The sequence below is a fragment of the Patella vulgata genome, chromosome 4 (genome assembly GCF_932274485.2).
Source record: "Patella vulgata chromosome 4, xgPatVulg1.2, whole genome shotgun sequence".
NCBI classification, from domain to species: Eukaryota; Metazoa; Mollusca; class Gastropoda; family Patellidae; genus Patella; species Patella vulgata.
In genome coordinates this window covers 71,551,088-71,575,100 of record NC_065882.2, presented here as the reverse complement: position 1 = coordinate 71,575,100, position 24,013 = coordinate 71,551,088, and the positions used below count along the sequence as shown (strand labels likewise).

The 24,013-nt window shown below is 33.3% G+C and overlaps 2 protein-coding genes across 2 annotated transcripts in view; one reads left to right on the top strand and one right to left on the bottom strand.

The window, feature by feature from the left end:
• LOC126818471 (aquaporin-7) overlaps positions 1 to 735 on the top strand; it is a 28,602-nt gene extending 27,867 nt beyond the window's left edge. Inside the window, exon 8 of the mRNA XM_050545916.2 lies at positions 334 to 735. Coding sequence (XP_050401873.2) covers positions 334 to 377 — 44 coding nt within the window. The 3' untranslated portion in view covers positions 378 to 735. The remainder of the gene's footprint in view (positions 1 to 333) is intronic.
• Positions 736 to 2,829: 2,094 nt separating this feature from the next.
• Positions 2,830 to 24,013, bottom strand: part of LOC126818461 (zinc finger SWIM domain-containing protein 5) — a 40,222-nt gene continuing 19,038 nt past the window's right edge. Inside the window, exons 3-16 of the mRNA XM_050545886.2 lie at positions 21,265 to 21,392; positions 20,476 to 20,619; positions 17,407 to 17,555; positions 17,079 to 17,229; positions 16,738 to 16,914; positions 16,097 to 16,279; positions 15,188 to 15,331; positions 14,603 to 14,752; positions 13,566 to 13,718; positions 12,231 to 12,383; positions 11,597 to 11,732; positions 11,003 to 11,160; positions 10,231 to 10,542; positions 2,830 to 9,472 (exon numbers count right to left, since the gene is read on the bottom strand). Coding sequence (XP_050401843.2) covers positions 8,673 to 9,472; positions 10,231 to 10,542; positions 11,003 to 11,160; positions 11,597 to 11,732; positions 12,231 to 12,383; positions 13,566 to 13,718; positions 14,603 to 14,752; positions 15,188 to 15,331; positions 16,097 to 16,279; positions 16,738 to 16,914; positions 17,079 to 17,229; positions 17,407 to 17,555; positions 20,476 to 20,619; positions 21,265 to 21,392 — 2,938 coding nt within the window. The 3' untranslated portion in view covers positions 2,830 to 8,672. The remainder of the gene's footprint in view (positions 9,473 to 10,230; positions 10,543 to 11,002; positions 11,161 to 11,596; positions 11,733 to 12,230; positions 12,384 to 13,565; positions 13,719 to 14,602; positions 14,753 to 15,187; positions 15,332 to 16,096; positions 16,280 to 16,737; positions 16,915 to 17,078; positions 17,230 to 17,406; positions 17,556 to 20,475; positions 20,620 to 21,264; positions 21,393 to 24,013) is intronic.

The following is a 24,013-nucleotide window of genomic DNA, read 5'->3' as shown; positions in this document are numbered from 1 at the left end:
CTGAAATGTTCACTATATTCATTTTATATAATCTACTTTTGAACTATTATTGCAAAAACGACCAGCTCTTTTTATAAATCTTTTATAATGCATCTTTAACACTATATGCATCGACGTTGGAGAAATATTTTGTTTCTTTATGTTAAACTTCAAGTAATAGTTCGATTCATTAAGTGTATTCATGTATTTGAAACTCTTGAAGAGATAGTATTCGGAAAAAAAACCCAGGAAATATTTGGGCTTAATGTAAAATATTTCAAATGCATATCGTGCCAAATGTAAAACACAATGCGTATGAATAAAAAAGAAATCATTGCATTTCTCTATTTTCAGATATAGGAATAAATGAACCCCCAGTTGTAAATACCCATATGTAGCTGGTATTTCATAACGGTAAAAACATCTGGCGAGCGATTGAAACTGCTAAAATATGTAAATTATATTGATGAATCGCTTTTAAGGGCAGTGTGGTTTTTCATTTTATTTCATTAACAATATAGTATTACTACATGATGTTTACATAATTAATATTGCAAATTTAAACAATTGCAATGCGCGGACAGTATTTCTTCATTATGTTTTGTCTACGGCGAGAACCTTTCACGCCTTTGCCACACTGGTCAGCAGTGAATTTTCGCTAGGCCGCTACAATTAGAAGATCTCTGTGAAACAGATTGCGCCTTTGCCTCCACACCTCCCTAATAAAAAGAAATAAAGTGTATTATTTTTTATCAACCCATGTTTTTAATACAAGTATCGCGATATGTGACAATTGATGGGCGGTCACTTTTCAAAGAAAAGGCTCAGCAGTGAAAGGGTCCTTTTGTTACTGATGCTGGATACCAAGAACAACTACTATATTATTTGGATCACCAGACATTCTGCAGGGTACCTAAATAGCCAAAATCTAGCTGTCCAATCCCACAAACACACGAAGGTGCTGTCTTAAACAATTACATTATTCTAGCTCTATGTGATCTTCAATAGAAGGCTTGATCTCACTTTAACTCAGTACATCTTATCAATCCCTTCACGTAATACCCCGCATAATTCGGCACTAATTTCGTTTGGGTACTGACTCAGCTTGAGAACCTATCAGATTCCTCGGTCATCGCGGACACCAAGTCACCCACTTTTCAGCTAAAATGTCCGCCTGTGATAATCGAGTTGCAATGTTCAAGTTTCGTTCAATGTCAAGGTTTCCGTGGAGGTCGCCATGCTTGATTTGAGTGTGTTTTTGTCACAACCTCTGATTGGACGCTACTGTTCACGTCTCTGCAGAGCTCTCACATGCCTATGTGACGTCCCACGGCAAAAATTTCAGTACCCCCCCCCCCCCTGCGTACTGTAATTGCTTTGTTGTGAATATTGTATTTGATTATACAATGAACACTTTATCTAAATAAATATTTACTAAAACAAGTGCCTCACTATGCTCAGTAATTCTACACTCTATATTTGCTGAAATATACTCTTCAAAACAAAAGTAGGGGATATTGAAATGCAAATACCTATGCAGGTTGTGATATGATAAGTAGTCATGGACACTTGACATGCTTTGATAGTATGTTCACAGATGAAGAACTTATTGTCCCAACAGAATCACTGAGCTGCATGTGCGACACGCAATAGCGCCATACACGTGGGAGGGGTTCATTGTCAAAATTTGACACTCAAGGAAGGGTTGATGAAAACTGCCGCTTGCTGGTTTATCCTATCCATGTTTGCTTTCCTGTCGGTTCTTCTATAAGATTTACTGTTTAGCGTAGCTTTGCTTTAGTGTGTTACGTTTAATTTGATCGGGAGACGTGTTCGTCGACGTCAACGTCAACCGACAACACTGCAAGAATTGGCCGTGGCACTGCAAGAGGAGTGGGTCAGATTGCCCCAAATCGTGACTGGACGGTTGATTAGGAGCATGCCACGACGAATTGCTGAATGTCTGAGGATTGGTGGAGCAATTACTCATTATTAAGACAAAAAACAAAAACGTCCATTTTCACTTTTGAGAGTGTATCTCTTTGCCAGTTAAATGGAGCCGTCAGATAAGCCGCCCATATGAACTGTTTATGTTCATGTGTAGGCAATTGGCCTGTTATTAACATACACTGGTTACCTCTAATAAAAACAGCAGTGCATTTGCGCAGTTTTGTATTGTTTCTGAATTTCCCCTACTTTTTGGGAAGAGTATATGATCAGTTTACACAAGTTTAGGGGAAGGCCGGTGATTTGTTATATCAGACCCCATGACCCCCCTTGAATATTTCTGGGATAATTTACCGCCCCCGGGCATTTGCCCCCCTCAACCCTCCCCTGTGTCTGCGGTAAAGAGAGATAACGTAGTTCGGGAATTCCAAGGCATATAGCAACGTCTAGATGCTGTAGAACTCGCAGTCGTTACTTCAGGAACATGGCTTTATGTATAGTATAGCAATAGATAAAATTAGCATTCCAAGTTTAACCAGGTAGCATTATGAAGGTATCCACCTCAATAAGACTTGGTGACCTCTATAGTATTACATTAAATTTGTAGAGACTCATGAACAGCTTAACAGCACAAGTCATCATCTGGTGTTCTTTGTTTGAATTATTGTCATGAATTTCAATTACAACAATCTCTGATAATTGAGTTATTGTCGATAGAGGGCCCAACAGGGAGAAGTGTTTGGTCGTTTGGATGGGAAGAAAAACTGGCTATTTAGTAGTGGAAAGAAACAGACAACAAAAAAATAAACCCCACAAAGTAACACAGATCCAACTCCCACATTTCATAGATGACAGGTGATTTTAACACTTTAAAAAAATAAACAGTACAAGTTAACACATATATCAGAATATGTCACATTTTTTATTTATGCTCTATACAGACAGGCAGACAGACAGACATTTCATGATATCAAACATATAACAGTGAAATAATCTCTTTGAATCATTCGCTCAAACTGTACATTGATAGTTCTTTAATTAATACATCACACATACATTTAGTTTTCATAATATTTATTCATTGGCATTGATAATCGTTCTCTTTTTACAAAATAGATCAAAGCACATACCACAACATTCACGTCACACAAATGGTAAAAATCTTTTTTCTTTACCATATATCATTAAATACACCATCATATCCATACAATTTTTTTAACTAAGCCTTGCTCTTAGGACCATAGTTATTATGGCCTTAGTTGTGAGGTCTTACTGTATTATATAAATAATTATTAATATTGTGAAACAATCCAGTAATTATTCATAAATTACAAAGTTTTCTATAATCTAATGATTTATACAGGTTATGAATGTGGGGATTGTTGTAAATTAATTTATGAAAAGAAAGGGGAAAAGATAGACACAATGGATACTTAGGGACATTCAACACTTAGAAGACTTACAGTGAGGAGAGGAATTTTGAACAAAACCTATTACTAGAAAAAAGTTATGGGCATTTAATAAGATACTGGGGGTAGGAATGCTAAGGGGTTTGTTTTAGTGAGGGAGGGTAAGGAGAGATCATAATATAGATTGAAAAATAATATTAAGTAATAAAGAAGAGGTCCAGGGGGTTTAATGTAAAATGTCTAAGATGCTTAATTCAACTATAAAATAGACCACATATTGATGAAACTTTATCTTTAAGATATAAATTTTTCAGTTTTATTTTTCATAATATCCTTTTATATATCAAATGAAGAAATTTGTTGTTAAATCCGACATATTCCCAATAAATATAACATATAATAATATAACAAAACATTTATTAGAAGATATAATCTTGAAAACAACGGTCTCAAACAGGTTCAGTCATATTAGAATATACCCAATTTATTGCTTACATATGCATAACCATTGAAGTTCATATATAAAACATATTTGTCCGACAGACCTGGCTAAATATTATGGGTCTGGATGAATCAAACTATAATGAACAAATATATGCTTCAGATTGTTTTTTTTTAAATGTCTAAATCCCTGAAAATCAGGTCACAATTTGGCCATGACGGAATAAATTCCCTTAGCATTTCTTAATGCTGCCTTGTGAGACCAAATTTTTCTGTCTCAGTCGTTAGGTTTGGCAATCAAAACTTGACAAGTGCTCTTACAATTTTAATTTTCTCACATGAAAGAATATTTGTAAAAAATACACTATTAGAATAGAAGGGACATATTACAGCCCCCATAATTATCAAGCCAAATTGAAGATGTTCCATCTTTCTCTAAATGATATGGAAACATAGCGAAAATTACAGATAAAGATTTGAGTTGAGAAGACTGGTTTATTTTGATTGCTAAAACTGAATGGCCTAGACAGTTAAAACTATAAACTGAAAGAGACTTTATTAAAGAAAAGAGATTATGCATCATGTAAAAGACATTGAGGTAGAATGTGCACAAGGAAGATTAATTTAGAGAATTCAGTTTCAACAAAAAAAATCACACAAAAAAATGTTAAAATCAGAGGCAAATTGAGAAAAACAAACAATACAATTATAAAGTTCATGTACAAATAGCCTACATTAGTTGATATACTACACTCAGCTAAAACTAGTCTTGTTTTAGTCTCAGAATCCAAACGAGAGAGAGAGAGAGAAATGGGGTTTAACGTCCACTCAACACAAATCAGGTTATTTTGGGACTAACATATGGTTCAATTTTATTTCAATAATTCACTTGTGCGTAGGGGTCTTTAGCAGTGGGAGGAATCGGGAACCTGGAGAAAACCCACGAGGTTGGACTGCAACCCTATTTCTTGTACAACCGGGAAATCAAAACCATGCCAGTTGACTCAATGACCGACCTTATGATACAGTGCGCAGGCACTAACCATTAGGCCATCTAACACCTCCGACCCCACACAAATATCTGTGGCTACTTGTACTCTACATATGTTCCACAGGCCATGACAATAAGTTTTACTCGAGTTTTAAAACTATTGATTGATCAAGTGAACAAATGTATTGAACTGTTAACCATATGTCACAGTGAAGTTAACTCAAGTGGTTTTCCGTGCTCATCTCAATCTTTAGTGTTCATTTGAACTACAAGAAATTATCATGAAAATACTACAAATAGGCCTATTATCTTGCATATGATCTTTTCATCCTTCCGCATTTCCTATTTACTAGTCACAACAACAATTTCCTAACAACAAATTAGAGCTTATTATGATTGGAATGATATCAGCAATGAGCACATGATAGTATGATAAATCTTATTATAGTTGCTAGGTGTCAATTCATAACTTATGGGCAGACAACTCAGTACAATCAATGATGAATATTTTGTAGGACAAAGAACACTTGACACAGTGAAGATATACAAATAAAAGCGCATTAGTCTGTAGGGTACATGTACATGAAAACCATAGAGAAACAGAACGACTTTCCCCCGATTAGGATAAATAAATACATACATAAATGGATATATAATACTATGTTCATTCATATTTCAAAAATTTATTATTAATTTTGCATGTCTCAAAATTTGCTGCAATGGAAATAAGAACAAAAATAGAGGGTGAACAAATCTAATAAATTATAATGTGAGGTTAGATATTCACCAGAATTCTAGTTGCATTTTATATCATTTAAGATTTCCTAGTTCAAAATATTTTAATTCATAATTACACACCAGGTTCATAGATAATATGTTTTTAAGTTCAAAGCATTTTAATTTCTATTACATAACAGGTTCATATAATAAATTCAAAATAAGCAAGTTTCATCATTAACCTTTATTCTTTAAACATTGGCAATTCTTTTAATATCACTTTGTAGCACATGAAAGATAATTTCAAGGAAAATACCACAATTTTTTTTTTCAAAATAATTTAATTACTGTTGTTATTTGGAGATCTTAAAATGATTCTAAGATTGAATTCCAAGATGCATACTTTATGAATGTTGTTATACATGTGTTTCATGAAAGAGTAGAAAAACACAAGACTCCCTTCAAAGAGTACAAAATCATTATAAGCCGGTAAAAATCTATCATAAACTCATAGATGTTCAAATTAGATGGTATGCAAAAGTCAAGAGAAATTGGTCAATCCATTCATGAGTTATAGAAGTTTTAAAATTCCAAGGAGCTTAAATATTCCCCTTGTGCCTTACTATAAGATTTGAGATAAATGATGTATTTTATTTTGAATTATTATCCAGGTGAAAGTGCTAATGCTAGTGTTTATTTGTATAATATATAATAGCTATATAAACCTGAGATATAAAGGGCTTGTTATTGCTCTAATTATAGGAAGTTATAACTACATTATAAAACCTATTCTTGCTAAACCATTGTATCTCGCCAGATAACACTTAAGGCTTGCGATCATATTTAAAGGGATTTTTTTATGAGGGTTTAAGCTGATACTCCCATGGGGTCTGAAAACGAGAACCAACCAATCAATCAGTTTAACAACTGCCATAAAAAATAAAATGCACACAGAGTAGAAGGGTCTAACGAGATACAATAAATTATCGAGGATGATAAGGTAGATAGTGTGTATATAAATAATATTAAATTATGACTTGATTTTAACCACCTAATAAATGTATTTATAAATTTTAGTAACATAATGAGTCTATGCAACACTATCACTGAAGCCACATTTTTATATGTGCTAGACTGTAATCCATGGCCGGTAGTTTTAGAGGTAATCTTGTTCGTATTCTTCACAGAACAGCTATTATTTTAAAGAACAGTTAAAGTTCCGTTTTCATCCAGACCTTGTATATCATACTTGAGTCAAATTTCAGATTAACCAAGACTTTAACCTTGTATATCATACTTTAGTCAAAGTTCAGGTTACTCAATACTTTAACCTTGTATATCATACTTTAGTCAAAATTCAGATTAACTAAGACTTTAACCTTGTATATCATACTTTAGTCAAAATTCAGATTAACTAAGACTTTAACATAAAGAGCCAGACAATAAGCATGATATTAGTATAAAACATTATCCAATATTGATATAAGAAATTCCTAAAAGCCAGCCAGTAAGATTGAGGAAAATGTGTGTGAGAGAGAGAGAGAGAGAGAGAGAGGATAAGCTCCACTCCACACAAACTAGGTCATTTCGGGACTAACATATAGTTCAATTTTATTTCATTAATTTGCATGCACGTCTTTAGCAGTGGAAGGAAACGGGAGGACCCAGAGAAAACTCACAAGGTTGGACAGGCGATCCTATTCCTCGTCACGTGCAAGCAGCGAGTCGAATCCATGCCACTTGACTCAATGACAGACCAAATGATGCAACACGCACTTGTTAACCATTCGGATACCCCCCACCCCCATGTGTCATAGATATAAACAAATGGAACATATTCAACAATAATCTATTTGGGAATGAGGTTACACATTTCAAGATACTAAATCTATAATTATTTATTCATATAATTCTAAAATATTAAATGATCAATTTCCCACAGAAAATGTCTAACTTAGATTTCATATTTATCCTGTATTTCTTAAAATCGTGAAAATGTTAGAGTTTGAATATTTAGAAGACAATATTTATTGATGAGTGTAAGGTGAATTAATACTTCTACAGTAGGGACTAATTCTTGATTTAAATAAATTTCTGGTATGGTAACACTGACAGATACATTTGACACCTTGATGATTGGAGTACTTAAAGCATTTAATTTCTTCTTAACAAGTAAAATTATTTGTAAACTTAAGTAAGGCTCTAAATTTATCAATATATGCATGTGCTGAACTAAATGGCAGGTGAAATTAATTCAATATGGAAACTAGACTAAATAGTTTTGAAAAATATGTTGGGTAAACATATACATGTCAACAGTGCGAGAGCCCCATCTCGGAGTTAAGATATTGTCTCTAATGCTAAAGCTATGCTATATGTATTGTTTAATGGTCGAGAGCAAGACATTAAGTAATATATTGTAACAACAAGAGGGCCTACGGCCCAAGTGTTTTTAAAATATATTACGCAATGTCTTAATACAGACACTCCGCACGTGCTTTAACAGTGAAATACGTCACGCGAGTCCAATATTTCATTAGTATAAATAATGTATGATTGGCAAGTTGCTCGTACGATTTTTTGAAATAATGGTATGCCAACATCAAAGGGTGATGTCACATCTGTATTTTAACCACGTATAATGAACAAGGCGGGGTAAATGTCCTGTCAATGTGAGATATAATAGTGTTTGCTAATTATCTCAAATACTGTTTGACAATAACATTAATATAGTGATAATTTCTGATGAACCTTTAACAACATTTACTAAAACAGATGTCCGTGTATAACCTTACAATATTATCATACACAACATTAACATGATGAACTGATTCTCAATTCAAACAAATTCAAAAATAAACAACGGACAAAAAAAAAAAAACACTAACAAAAAATCTTTCATGCCACACTAAATAATGAAATAATACAGGTTCGTTCTTTTTACAAAACGCCCATAACAAAAAAATAATAATAATAATATAATATTCATACATAATAACACTTAATAAATTTATTGCATTCAAATTTGACACAAAAGTTCATACGATGCAAGTTTTTTTTAATAATAGCACTGAGACAAAAATTCTCTTCATAATAAAATGGTCCCTGTAACATTTAAAATTATTCATAAATTATCATTGTTCTTTTTTATATTGGTGTCCATCGATTTATTAATGCTGTAAAAAGTTTCACAAACCAAACCGCTCCTTAATAAGGTACATCAGTTTCTTTTTTCCTTTATAAACTAATTTCATGTTTTCTATCAGCTGAGCAAATTGAATATGTCCATCTTGTGCTAATAAAAACGTTTCCCTCGCTTTACTCAGAAACTCGATAAAATCTCCATAATGTCGCGGACTAATATGTGTTAATTTGGAATGTGTGGTGTTGATGTAAGCATACATAGTGGCGTCCATTAGCTGGCGTAGAGGTTGTTTGTCATATGACAATAATTTAATAACGCGTCGTTTGCCGTCATGGCTTGCCAACCCCGGTGCCGTCAGCGTACAACGTCGTAAAATGTCTGACAAAACAGTAGCACACTGCACATTTTCCACCAATAACGGAATCATACGCGATAGTTCATTTTTTCCTAGAGAATGACTTAAAGCACACGCCCAGTGGATATCATTGATTGCAGGATGTGTGTCTTGATTGTAGGCCAATTGTAAATTTTTCATGGCTAATAACGCAAGTGTGTACGCTCTGCTGGGATATCCACGATGTTCCATGTATCTTGCGATAGTAAATAACTGACTGGAATTCATGACGTGAGCCGCAGCATCTATGACTATTTGGTAAGCTGTCTCGAACGCCATTGTGTCCTTTTCACACAGAGTAAGAGAACATAAAGCACAGTTTTGAGGATCTTTGGTTGCACACTGTAGAGCTAGTTTTCGCGCACAATCGGCTACTTCCTCCATCTGATGGTAGGTCAGGTTCAGTTGCATTGTAGTGGCTGGTGACATGATTGTAGATGCTACCGTACCTGAAAAATACAGAGGTACATTTATTGGTTATATTTATCTAATGACAATGTAGGATAACTGCTCAACAAAACATAGAAAAAATACAGCGATGTACAAGTGATTTTACCATATTACAACACCCACGGCTCAATCAGGTTTTCAGTCATCTTTCATATAACAAAGAATAGAAATGTACAATAAAAAGTCTAAGAGTGACCCGATCAATGAGAGGTGATATCGGGTGTTCTAAAACATGCAAGCATACATGTACCATCCAGAGGGCATTACACAGATTTCAGATGACAAAGGTAATATTCGGGTAAATATGGCCACCGGTATTGTCACTGACCCAGTTAAATACATAAAACTTGCCTTGTTACTATTATGTGAATGATTTTTTTAATTTAGCAGTCTTGCTTTATCTGAAATTTTTCGCCCGGTGCTAGCACCATACAGGGTCTTATCGTTGCTCATGTTCTCTTCTTGTGGACAGTTGATTTGTTACCAGAATCAACCCTTCATGATCACAATTAGCCATTCATGATCAGAATCGATGTTCATGATGATAATCAGTTGTTCATGATCAGAATCAACCCTTCATGATCATAATCAGCCATTCGTAACAGCAACTTGAATAAGCTTGCTAGAAACCACATAGTTGTTCTAAACATAGTCAACTTGCTTAAAAAATTTTTAACAATGGCAATCATTTTGTCCAACTATTTTAATTTCTCAAGAATTCTGTTTACGTAATAAAAATAAAGAAACTGATACTTACTAGTAGCTTCTATCGGAGCAAAATATTGATACCAATTCTGAATGATCGAGATAAGGGCTTTCACTCCAACTTCTGTAGCACATGTAACTAACCACCTTACCATCTCCCGTCGTCGCCAGTTCAAGGTCATCAAGGTCATTCTCATGACCTGTAACCCAAGTTCGAATGCGACATCAAGAGTAGCTTGATGTTTTGGACCATCAGAAGGTGTGGCTATTTTAAAAGCATCCTGAGCTAGTTTAAACAACTGTGAAGAACTATGAATATGTCTCTGAGCACATTCTAAAACTTTCCGTAATCTTGTTATATCACCTGTAATATACAATCATGTATTTAATTATAGTATTTCACCATTTCTAACAATATTGTTAACATTTGACATATTTTGTCTTTTGACACTAACATCTGCCTCAGCTTATCAACAGAGCCCCATTCTTTGTGTTATGGGGGGTAAATGGAACCGTGATTTTTACCCCATCCGAATTAATAGATGCTTTCCTGTGCCAGGTGCTCCCGTCAGCCAGTCCTTCACTACTGATAAGGGGAATCCGGGCTGGAAACTTCCTCCGCCAACAATAGGATCTATTCAAGGAGCTTGATGTCATACTCAATGAGTCACCCAAATGATGAACTATGTGATGAAATATCAAATTCTTAACTTCCTTTCTATCTTCTAAATGTCTATAACAATTATGAAAATTTAACATCCCAGTATATTTATTGGTATATTCAGGTTTGGTTTTTTTTTATAACGAAAGATTAAATTTCCTACCTTTTGCAGCAGCTAGTAAAGTTGAAGCCAATTCACACTGTTGTGATTCAACACGACTCAAGACAAACCAACGTGGAAACCGACTCAAGATGGCTGATCCAATATTATTAGCACCCTCGTCATTGTTTAGCTCTTCTGTATTCTCTAAAACTGGTAGCCTTAAAAGAAAACAAGTAGGAAAGATGCTTACAGGTTCCTGACTTTTTATATCTAAACTGGCCAAAGACTGCCAAAATAAAAAGATGCAAACAAAACTGTTCCCATCAGCATACAATCAAACTGAATCAACAATAACAAGTTTCTATTTCGAAATATTTCATCAAGAACTCTGTAATTACTCTGTCCTGTATTACTTTCCAATCAAAGTTTGAATGTAAAAAGGCAGATAACTCTCTGATCTGTATTTTGATAGTGTTTTTCATTATTACCAATTCAATTTAATTCCTGCAGAACTCTGACCTATAAAGTGCTCACAAGAAATTATGGCCAGACGCATGTAACAACAATATGTGGGTGTACAAAAAACAGCTTTATTCATAGCTGTTAAAACAAGAGAAAAAAAAATAAGAAACATAAAATTCTTTTCTACCTTACCTCATAGCTCGTGTACCTATTTTAAAGGCTAAATCTGTATCATGGACTAGCAAGGTTGTAAATAGGTATCTAGCAAACGTATGCATAGGATAACTCTCATGATGTATACCAGAACCAAATCCACTCTGAGGTCCACCTACATAAAACATAAAATATGTTACAAAAAACTTCTTTCTCAGCACTCTAATTCTAAAACTTTATCTGTCTAACTAAATTGTTCTTTTTGCACTTATATATATATATATATACATATTATATATTCATTAAAATTCTATAACAACCACAGGCTGTTTTATCTTTTTAAAATAGCACAAGTTGCGGGATAATAGTGATAGAAAACATAGTTCACCTTTACACAATAACAGATTGATGGGGTGCCACTGAATGTTCATGAAAATGTGCCTTATTTGTCTCTATTAGTCTACTTGTTGCACCGTCTATCATGGCAAATATTTTCCAACTTGGGAAAAGGGGAGTTAACTCCCTTAAACATTCATCCCATCCAACCAACCAACCAAGTTTAACGTAAGAACATTTTGTTAACATACTAATTCATAGCCCATTATCTGAGAACTAAAATTCTACTCATTGTCCCAAACTTAATTTCTAAATGAATATCAATATGTGTACATACCTTCCAGTAATAAATTAGCTTGTTTCGTTATAACGGCCAGAATGCGAGGATCAGGTGATATATTCTGTATTTTTGACAATAATTTTTCTTCTTGTTTACAAGATTTTTCCTGAGCATAAAGACCTGGAGGCATGATTCTTTGTTGACCGAGACCTGAAAAATAATACATACAATATAAAATGTGGTCTATTGTATAACTGCAGTAGCTTTGACTCTACTCAATCACCCACCATTATAAGATGCATGGAAATGAAACAGGGTTTAACGTCCTACTGTTCTGCTCCTACTGGGCTGATGAAAACAGGCATACAAGAGGAGGGAAAGTTTTCCCGCCTACTCTTATTTCGAATTTCAACTGTCAAGGGTTCTTTTACGCAATCGCTAATGTGTACAGCGGATCTCAGGGGTTTTTTTTTTGTCACATCCGATTGACTCTACGTTGTTCCTGGCAAGGCCCTCCGTTCTAAATCACTGACAAGGGGGATCAATGCCGGGAAATCCTGATGAACTTTCTTGGAAATGCAGTGATCAAACATGGGAGCCAACATCCTACCCACTGAGCCAATTGATAACAATATATTGCTACTTCAATGGAAGATAATGTATTTTCTTATTAAGTAAAAGTTTAAAAGATCTTTAGTGTCAGTTAAATATAAAGAGTCTGTCAAACTTGTTGTGCAAAGAATTCAGGCTACATAATAGGTGTCTTTAAACTTAACTGGTTTGTAGCAATATACCACATGACATGAAATATGTCCAACCTCTCTGCACCTTTTGGGTTAATGAATACAGGTAGACATGACATGCTTGACAAGTTCAACCAGACTCTCATCACATTTGTCAATTCCAACAATTGATAGTCCTGTTTAACAAGTCACAATTCATGTCAGACGGGGTCAATGTGTAAACCAGAAGGTCATTATTCTTGTTATTGTAGGTCTTGTTAAACAAGACAAAGCTGTTATGTTGTCTTGTACATCCGTGGAAAAACACACCAATAAACTGGTCAGACCACAATTTCCCATCAGAGACTTGTTAAACAAGACTTTTGAATTGTGGGAAACTATTTAGTGTCTGGATCAACAAGACAAGTTTGAAAATTAAGATTCAGTGAAGAACAGGAACCAAGAAGTAATTAACTTGATTTAGTAAGATAAAATTAACCTTGGAATACACGCTTCTCAACTGTACAAAGTTTTTACAAAATATTAAAGAGCTGAAAACTGGCCTCTACCTGGGAACTGACATTCAGAAAAATGTCAATTTTGCATAAATACTTTCTTTTTATTAGGTTAAACAAATCTCCATGCATATATCTTTCATGTTATAACTTACCAATCAGACCAACTTCCATGGCGAGAGTGAGGTAAGATTCATTATTATCCATGTTGCCTGGTAACGGACCATGATGATATCTGGATGATGATTGGCTAGAAGATTCTCCATTATTATTAGTGCTGTTTGAATTACTGTTCCGCACTCCCCAATCTACAAAAATATAAAACAATCCTTTAATATCATAATGACCGAAAAATTGATAAAAATTTGATGTATTAAATTATAAGTTACATCAATTCATACATTTCTAAATGAAAAGGACTAGAGCACCAAGTCACAAATATCACATTTACGCTCGTAAAACCATATCTTATAGATGGTTTTTAATATTACATTAATCCCTGGCATCCGACAGCCCAGTATTGTGACCCTCTGATTAGCCGGTAACCAACTACGACACCGACATTCGGGCCGTATTTCACAAGCTCAATAACCTTTATTTATTGTATTTATTTCTTAAATAAATGCTGATTGGATGATAAAAATAAATCCTCCAATGAAAATGATTATTATATTCGCCAAAACTAATTGTTTCAACAAAGGATCTCCTGAAATTTACGTAATAGGTCAAAGGTGAAATTTTACACAGTGCCATCCATTTTGGTAGGATTCCAACATTATCAATATGTAACTTGCGACTAATAATTCTACGGTCTGCCATCAAACTTGATTGATAATAGAGTTTGTGAATGGAGAGAAAGAGAGAGAGAGAGAGAGATGGGGTTTAAACTTCACTCACACAAACTAGGGCATTTCGGGTTCAATTTTATTTCAATAATTCGCTTGCGCGTAGGGGTCTTTAGCAGTGGGAGGAAACCGGAGGACCCAGAGAAAACTCATGAGGTGGGACAGACGACCCTACTCCTTGTCATGTACAACCAGGGAATCGAAACCCCATCAGTTGACTCAATGACAGACCTTATGATACAGTGTGCACATGCTAACCATTCGTGCACGTGCTAACCATTCGGCCATCCAACCCCCTGTTTGTGAATGGAGTACCGCACACCAAGCTAACAATGGTAGATACTAACCTATTCTATTGTCGTCACTTGGAGATGTACAAGCTTCAATCAACGTATCAAATAAAACACCTACAGGATCTAATGGATGTCCTACCCAACCTTCAGCATTAGATGGTGGTGGTGACCTTGATGTGCGAGAGCTACAGGACCTTGAACTCCCTAAAAATAAACATAACAGCTATACATAGATAGACAATTTAAAAATAATACTCATTTCAGATTATTATACTGGCATTTACAAGGTGATATTGGTTCCATCATGCACTATGACCGTTATTCAGTTTATCTTACTACCATACTATTCCATACGTTTGACAAACTTTTTTTACAAATCATTTTTAATTCTAAAGAGGTGCACCTTAAGCACGATGTTAACCAAATCTGGTTTTTCATGAGTCGACACAGAATTCTGAAGATGAAATAATAACTACTCAATAATCAACATAATTCGACCATTTGAGTTCATCACAATTAAACATTATGATCAATAGACAGGATCTAAGTCTACAAAACTTCATGTCTGAGTGGAATCCTAGACAATATTTTCTCGAATAATTCAATATTTCTCATAAAACTTAAGTCAATATTCTTTACCTGATCGAGTCTTGTTTCTCTCTAAGTTAATCAGCTGTTCTGCTTGCATTGTTCGTACAATTGTAACAGCCAATCGTAAAGCTTCTCTTGTATAACCATGTGACTTTAATGCATCGACACGTGCACAAGCAGTTGGAATATGCTCTGAAAATATAAATAAATTCCCACCATCATATTAGGATTTAAATATTGTTAATATCTTACACCCAGCAACTGATAAAGCTTTCTGTAAATACAACTTGAGCAGTACCATACTCAGAAATATTTATTATGTATTTTTTATAACATTCAACACACCATCTTCTATGGTCTATAGCAGTGGTTTTCAACCTTTTTTTGCCAACGGCACACCTTGGAACACATGAAAAAATAGTGGCTCACCTGGCTAAATATATATGAAAAATATTTGAATTTTGCAAAATAAAAATATGGTAAGTCAGACGGAATACAACCGTAGACAGAGACTAGTCATAGACACATAGAATGACTCAAACTAAATAAAGAAAACACAGCTATGAACTTATCAGTAGATGCCAGTGAATACCCAATTGGGATCACATAGTTTTTCACATTTTCTTAGTGTGCCGTTCAAAATTTTGCGGCATACTTAGGAAGATCTCTGATTGAGAATCACCGGTCTATAGTATTTGGAAACATTTGAACATATAAAGTCTACTGGTTCTTGAAATATCTAGCATAAAATAAAATATATGTAAACAAAACTGGAAACAGATAGGAATGACAGATTTAAGACTTTTGTTCAAACTCTTTCATGACTTAGTAAAGATCTATTGCTTGCACTACAACATCAATGAAAACCAAAAATGAAAAAACTTGGCGGCCACACCCATATGCTGAAAATAAACCATTATTCCATTTCAGATAAAGTAATCTCGCATTATTTCTTACCATGCCATAATGGAAGTCCACTAGAATCAAATAAATCTTGGCAATGTTCGGAATCATCTTCTGATGGATAAGATGATTTGAGGATATTCTGCAGATGTTGATTATCCCATGTTAATTGACTAGCTTCTAGTGATCTATGGAAGACCGTTCTTGGACGAGGACGAGGTGTTTGCTGGAAGGAACCTGTGAATTATAAAATAGACATCTTTAACCTGTACAAGTTACAGACACTAGAATTAGTTATTTTATGTAATAATAGCGGTTTTATTTTTCTCTAGAAATAACTTACAGAATATAAATAAATAAATACCACTTGATGGATTAACTACTTCTTAGTCACAAGATAAATAATTTTACAGGTATTTATATCAAGAGTATTAAAACTAAGTTATAAATCCTTAAACTTATGTTTTTATTACTGTTATATACGTCGACTTCTAAACGTCTGTTAAAGATAATATAAAAACTTGTATGATTATGGATTTTGTGGGGCTCGTACCCTCTGAATTACTGAATCAGAATAGTAATGTTGAGAATAGTCAATAGAAAGTAAAAAGCTTAATGCATTAAAAAAGGAATCATTTTTCTTAGTTCCCTAATCATGTCCATAACAAATTGTGGAGAAATTATAAACAACTTACTATGTCCATCACCCATTAATAAATCTCGAGTTAGGGGAACATCAGGCATCTGTCGACTGTCAGCATCTTCTAGTGGACATAAACCATTCATAGACCACTGTTCTAATAATACATGCCAGTGTTGTTTTTCTAGAGTTGAACTGTTGGGATTTAATACCACACACACCCATAGTGCCCCTACAATTAATAATATCAATAAATGAAATAGAATTTAAAGGCTTACTTTTCTGCATTAACCAGATTACTGAAGATGTGCAGTACACTACACAGAGTGCAATAAGCGAAAATTTGCCCAGCAGTGGCACTACAGTCGACTCATGTTCAATGAAGTAAGCACTCACCTAATTCATCCCATAATTGTCGACATTTGTCACTCATAGATGTTCCTTGTGTTTTCCACACAGATAAACGAGGATCAGCTAGAAACTGTTCTGTAATTAACGTTAACATCCGCGCTCCATTAGAATCTCTTGCTCGTAACATTTCCCGCACCTATAAATAAATAAATATAATGTTATTAGACAATTTGGCTTTTTTTGGATATTTAAGATTTTTTAAATCTGAATCTAGATCAGAATATCGATAGAAATTATATTATGAAGTCGTACAAATATAGATTCATGAATCAGTTTTTCATTAAAATAATTGTATCATTGGAGTAAAACATACCTTGGCAAACATTGAATTAAGTTGATTTGAGGCATGTAGATAAACTCCCTGAGATAAAAATGATCGAACTTGTTCCTGAACCTGCTCTTCATCAAGATGCCAACTATTATCATCATCTACAGATGCTCCGGCCGTTGGATCAGGGGCACCTAATAATATAATCACATTTCTTATAGTTATTAGGTCTACATGTATATAAACCATTATACGTGAAGTTTTACAAAGCACCATCATTCTTTTACTGTTTTAAGAACTTAGATGGACTCTTCACATTGTTAGACCCAGATCATACAACACAACAGATGATCTATTGAACCCTGCCCAGTGTTAAGACCCAGATCATGCAATACAACAGATGATCTACTGAACCCTGCCCAGTGTTAAGACCCAGATAATGCAATACTACAGCAGTCTATTGAACTCTGCCCAGTGTTTGATCTGGAAGATCAGTTTCTTTAAGTCAGATTTCAATTTAAATAAGTATAATTTTGCCTCTGAATCCACCCAGTATTAAATTGCAAATAAACATTTATTATTTTATATAAATTCTCTTAGTGTTTCTATAATATTAATTTACTGTTACAGTGTTCTGTCAAATATAGAAAATGTTTTGCGTGTAAGATGTATTAAACCGGTCTTTGATTAAATGCAACCTGGAAAGCTTGTTAGCTGGAGCACTCAGCGCTATACAAATTATTATTATCATTATCAGTCTTATTCTGGATAATTCTACATGATGTAACAAAACTTTAAATTTTCATTAAAAAAACCCAAAACAAACCCAATTAATCTTATCTAGACATGATTTATCTTATTATCAACACCTAAGTACAATAAACTTCCAATTCATTTTGACATCTCATAAATCTATGTTATTTTATTTGTGATGTATTTAATGAACCGGTATAAATCATGACTTTCTTTAACAACTGTTGCCACAATCCTATTCTTACATTTATGACGATGACATTAAGAACGGATTATTTCATGTCAGTAAAAGTTATAGGATTTAAACTACGTAGATGCAGTTAAAGTAGCAATGACAAACGCAAGTCCGAAATTTGTCGTCATAAATTGGCCTTCAATCATTCTTGAGAAATTCTATTAATCAATTACAGTATATTCGAATAATGCAAATTGTTTATCTCTCGAAATATCATGTCAAATGGTGTTGTGGGGAAATGTGATGGTTTGAGAGATTCAATAGGTTTGTAGATATCCATAACATACCATTGATACTAAGAGGTTGAAATGTTTTTAATCTAATAATCTAATGATGTTCTGCTAGGGTTAGTACTCAGTTATTTAATCATTTATTGGTGACCAAGCCTGGAAATAAGGCACCTGCCTCTGACAATGTCAGGCACAGTTTCAAGCTTTGTCAGGCACTAAACCTCTGGTGCCTGTCATTTTGTCCGGCACTGATTTGTCTTTTCTATTGATATTATTAATACATGTCCGGCACTAAGTTGAAAATGTCAGGTACTATTTCATTAGTGCCTGACATTTTGTAAGGTACTGAGATTATGACTGGAGAGCTATGCAAATTGAAGTGGGAGGCTACTGGGTCTTCTCATTTATGACTAATAACAGCAAAATGTTGTTTCAATTTCAGCCTTACTCATACAAAACATTATTTTTCCTACATATTGTTTACATAGATAGATACATGTGGTCAATATTCCTACAATAATGTTACTTTAAATATCATTCTATTTTTGTCTGGATTACCTACATGAAGTTTTCTATTTTAATATCGATAAACCGTAAAGATCATTATTTTATCCTTTAACTATTGTTTTCACTCAATATAGAAACTACGCAGGTTGCCTTTGTTGGATATCAGTGAAGTTGTGTTTTTAAAACTAAAAATAGTCATCTTCAATAAAAATTTTAAAAAGAAAATACAGAAAAAAAACTATTACAAAAAGATTTCCTAAAATATAAATCCCTCTCAAGGCCTTACATCATGAATGCTGATAAATGAAACTTAATAATTAATGAGGCTTATTAACTAAAACAAGGTGACCTAACACCAGTAACATTTGTTTAAATATTATTTTAATATGCGAACTGTTTTCAATAATATAAGTCTCTAGTTTACAAAGTAATCCTCTTACAGGATGAATATTTACATTTCCAAAGAAATAATTTATTTTTTTTATTTAAAAAGGCATTAAAAGTAAGCTATTAGTTTACAATGTAATCCTCTTACTAGAGGAATATTTACATTTCCAAAGAAATAATTTATGTTTTTTATTTCAAAACAATCATTTCTTCTGAATTGTACATGTGAATTAATTAATACTCCATTGTCACCTAGTTACAATCTACAATAGATTACTAAGTCTAACTTATAGATGTGTTTACAGTATGGCTCTTATTTCAGTTAATGTAATGACTCCTAGTCTTACTCTTGTCTTGATTGACAGGCAGTGAAATTAATCAAGCTTAGAACTTACAAGTACTTTAAAGTCAATTTACCTGCCAACAAATCAGAATTTCAAAGAACACAATAAATTAGTTAAATTTAAATTATAGTTTTTATGTGAAAAATCTGAATAATGCTAAAATTTATCACATTCTTTGGAAAAAATATCATGTTAATCTGAGCCATACAAAATTGATCAACTGGCTGGAATTCTGTAAAGGCTCAAACTATACTCTGGCATCACACTTTAGCATGGTTTGTTACAACTCAGGGCCCAAGTTCACAAAGCATTCTCAGATTGAATTTAAGAATTTACATAACTTTCATTCACTGTTTATGAGAAATATCTTTGCACATAGTTAGTTTCTTATTGATTTATTTGATACATTAAAACAACAAAAGTTTTATAAAGGGCTATATTTTAGTTAAAATAGTGGGAACAATTTTGAGTGAATTCTTAACTCGAGGCCAGGTGTTCCGGGAGTAATCATTGCAATAATTAAGCTGTAGAAAAAAACTCAAGAAGATTTAGTTTTTTTTACAACCTCCACACACATCACCCCCTCAATCTAATAATAAATTTATCATTTTATATAATTAATGAGTGGGAACAAGATTAAATAATTTTTCTAATTCACCTGGTAATAAATTAATCTCTGATTTTGCTTGAAGAATTTCATCAGCAATTGTTTGAGCTGTGGGAAGAACCTCTGTGTGATGTTCTGATATTAAATACTGCGCAAATTTCTGTAACTGTTCACGATTCATTTGTAATAAAGTTTCTGAAAAATAATAAATAAATTTTTTTATTAATATCATAGAGATATATGTATATGTACATGTATTGTGTATTTAATAACAGAATGGTGCAAAGAAATCACCAAGAATTTATGATTTCAAAATGGAATGTTTGGTTCATTATGGAAAGAAACATTTTCATTGGCAGTTTTATACTTTCATTTATCTTCTCAAAATGAAACAAAATGAAATAACTAAGCTAATGTAGAAATAAAAAGAAATGGGGTTTAATGTCCTACTGTTCTGCTCTGATTGGGCTAATGCAGATGGGAGCTAATGTAGAAGGACATACAGTGTGCTATGACTGAGGGTAATTGTGCCCAGGCAGTGGCATTTCCACCTACTTTTCACCACAATTTTTCAACTGTTCAAGGTCCCTTTATGAGCATACCGATGAGAACACAAGACCCAGGTTTTTTTGTCTATCTGTCTAATTAGACACAGTTCCTTGCCATACCCCCGGTTCTGCTTCACTGAAGAGGGAAAAAAATGGTTGGAAAATCCTGAATAACTTTCTTGATCAACCAGGATCTAAACCTGAACCCTCACTAAATCACTCTATCTTCTAACCAATACAAGTTTTAAACATGGTTGTCACGGATACAAACAAAAACTTCAACATGTCTTACCTGATATAGGGACCCGTAATTCCACAATCTTGGCTTTTCTAATACGATACAGAGACAAGGCCACAACGTGCTGACACCAAAATATATCTTTATTACCACAACCACATTTTACTGACGTTATTTTACATCTGAAAAAATCAAAATTAAAACAGTTAAAGAGCTAATAAAAACTACATGTATAAACCATGAATCAAATCATAATTCATTCATGACAAAATATATTATGCATCTGAAAAAAAACAAATTCAACAGGAAAGAGAGAAATGGGGTTTAACGTCCACTCAACACAAACTAGGTCATTTCGGGACTAACATTTGGTTCAATTTTATTTCAACAATACGCTTGCGCGTAGAGGTCTTTAGCAGTGGGAGTAAACGGAAGACCTGGAGAAATCCCACGAGATGGGACAGGCGACCCTACTCGTGGTCACGTACAATGACAGACCTTATGATACAGCGCTAACCATTCGGCCATCCAATCCCCACCCCTAAAGTCAAAGTAATGAACACAAATGGATCACAATGCATATATACATATAATAATGTAATATGAATGTATATAAACTGATTTATATTCGTTCATTTCTGTTTTTACTGCAATTTCTAATCAGCTTTGGCGAAATATGCAAAGAGTCTGAATTGAATAACAGTCTTTGGCATCTAGTTATTCCAGTCTACACCGGTAGTATTCTCCAACATCAGATATATTTAGCCTTGATCATCCATAATTTAAAATAATATCAAATAACAAGAGAGCTGAAGGTCAAATGAAATTATACAATGAAATATTATTCATCAATACAACCATAACCATATTCATTTATTGACATTAATTGACAAGGAAAAACTTCTGAACAATGTATTTATGTCTATTTATGTTTAATCGACTCCTCAATAAGGAAAAAACATGTGTCTAACAATCTTTTCTCTAAACATTGATTATTATTATTGAAAAACTAAATTTAGCTCTTTGTACAATGTAGTGTCAACAACTAAGAAAGAAATATTTTGTCTTGGAAAACATTGATTTCAACCAATTACAGTGACTTCAGGCTGCTGATTTCAAGCAGAACCTGCAACTGATATGGAGGCGGTCTGTTTCTCCGATAATTAAAATTGGAGCAAAATACATTCTAATCTTTAGCAGTGAAAGGAATATGGAGAATACACAAAAAACACCAGATAAGGAAGTCGATCCTATTTACAGTATTCATCATCTGTTGTCACTCACATATGTTATTGACAATATTATCAATATAAATATGTTATCATATGACAAATGTGACGTCACTGGTGACGAAAAAGTTGTTTTTGAAAATCAATTTCGTATCACAGATACATCATAGTTGATTTTAATTAATTAATATTGTAAAATCCATATTTAACCCACATGTAACCAATGGGATTGTCAGTTAGTTTGACACGATGCTCTCCTGTAGAACCTTGTTTGTCAGGTCATTGATATACAATGAATACTAGAATTGTACATACATTTTCTAACTTATTTTGTACTATTTGTATCATTAATACCTTTATGATACATATTTATTTATTTTTTCAGTGTATTTGCTATAAAGTTATGTAACTTTCAGCAATCCAAAAATAAATTACTAAATTAGGGCTGGGTATAAACAGAGTTTTCAAAATAAATTGTTACTATTTCCATGCTCTTTAATTCAGTTGATTTGTTTTGCGTGTAGAGCGGTTCTCCTCCACTTAAACTAGAAAGGATCTTTTTGAAAAATTCAAGATATATATAGCCATGCTTTGAAGTCCACCATTTTAAGCATCATACAATATCATATGTTACGGAACATTACTATTCATTAAAGATACATTATGTAAAATTTAGATAAAGAACTGACCATTCTTGTCATAATAGCTCAAAAATAGATAATGTAAAATGAAAATATTCAAAATTTCATTCAAATTACTTCATTCTGAGCCAAGTTATCACTGTTTGTTGTATTGACAAGATGGTATATTAAATTTTTAAATGGCGAACTGTTCTAATCTAGTTAAAATCTCGCTAGTATCCGTTTTGTTTTGTTAATAAATGTCTAATTAATAGTTTATATAACATTTCAGGCCTAAAGAAAGAACTGCAATAGGCAGATTTAGCTCTTGCATAATGTATGTTTAAGGAAATTTGTATCACATACATGTAATAGGTTATATACCCATTTCTGATATTTCCTTAAAAACATGTAATAACCTATAATAGCACAAAAATTGAATAATATTTAAAAGTACATGTAACTTAATCTTTTAACCAATACACATATTTTCAACCCTGATGCTAGAAAAATTTACATCCAAAAATATATTCTTGATTTAATAAGAACAATGCCACATCAAGACACAATTGGTTACATCTAACAATGGCTATTTATGTGCGCATTAAATTTTTTATCAAGGCAAATTGTTTACCAAAAACAACCTATAAAATCCAACGTAATCCACAAGAGTGGTTGCCATTTTAAATTCAATAAGGGATAATATTTTTAAAATAAATGTAGTGGTCATATATCATTTTCTGTGACAACTGGATATAATACAGCTGTTCTCATTGTTGAATTATTCATAACTTGAAAAAACTGAAAAGAACCCTGGCCTTGTGTTTTTAACAAATCAATTCTATTTAAATAAGAGTAGTGATGACAGAGTAATTATATTAATCCTATTAACTCTCTAAATAAATAAATTTATTTCTTTTTAAGCTTTATACAATATAAATCTCTCTTCAAGGT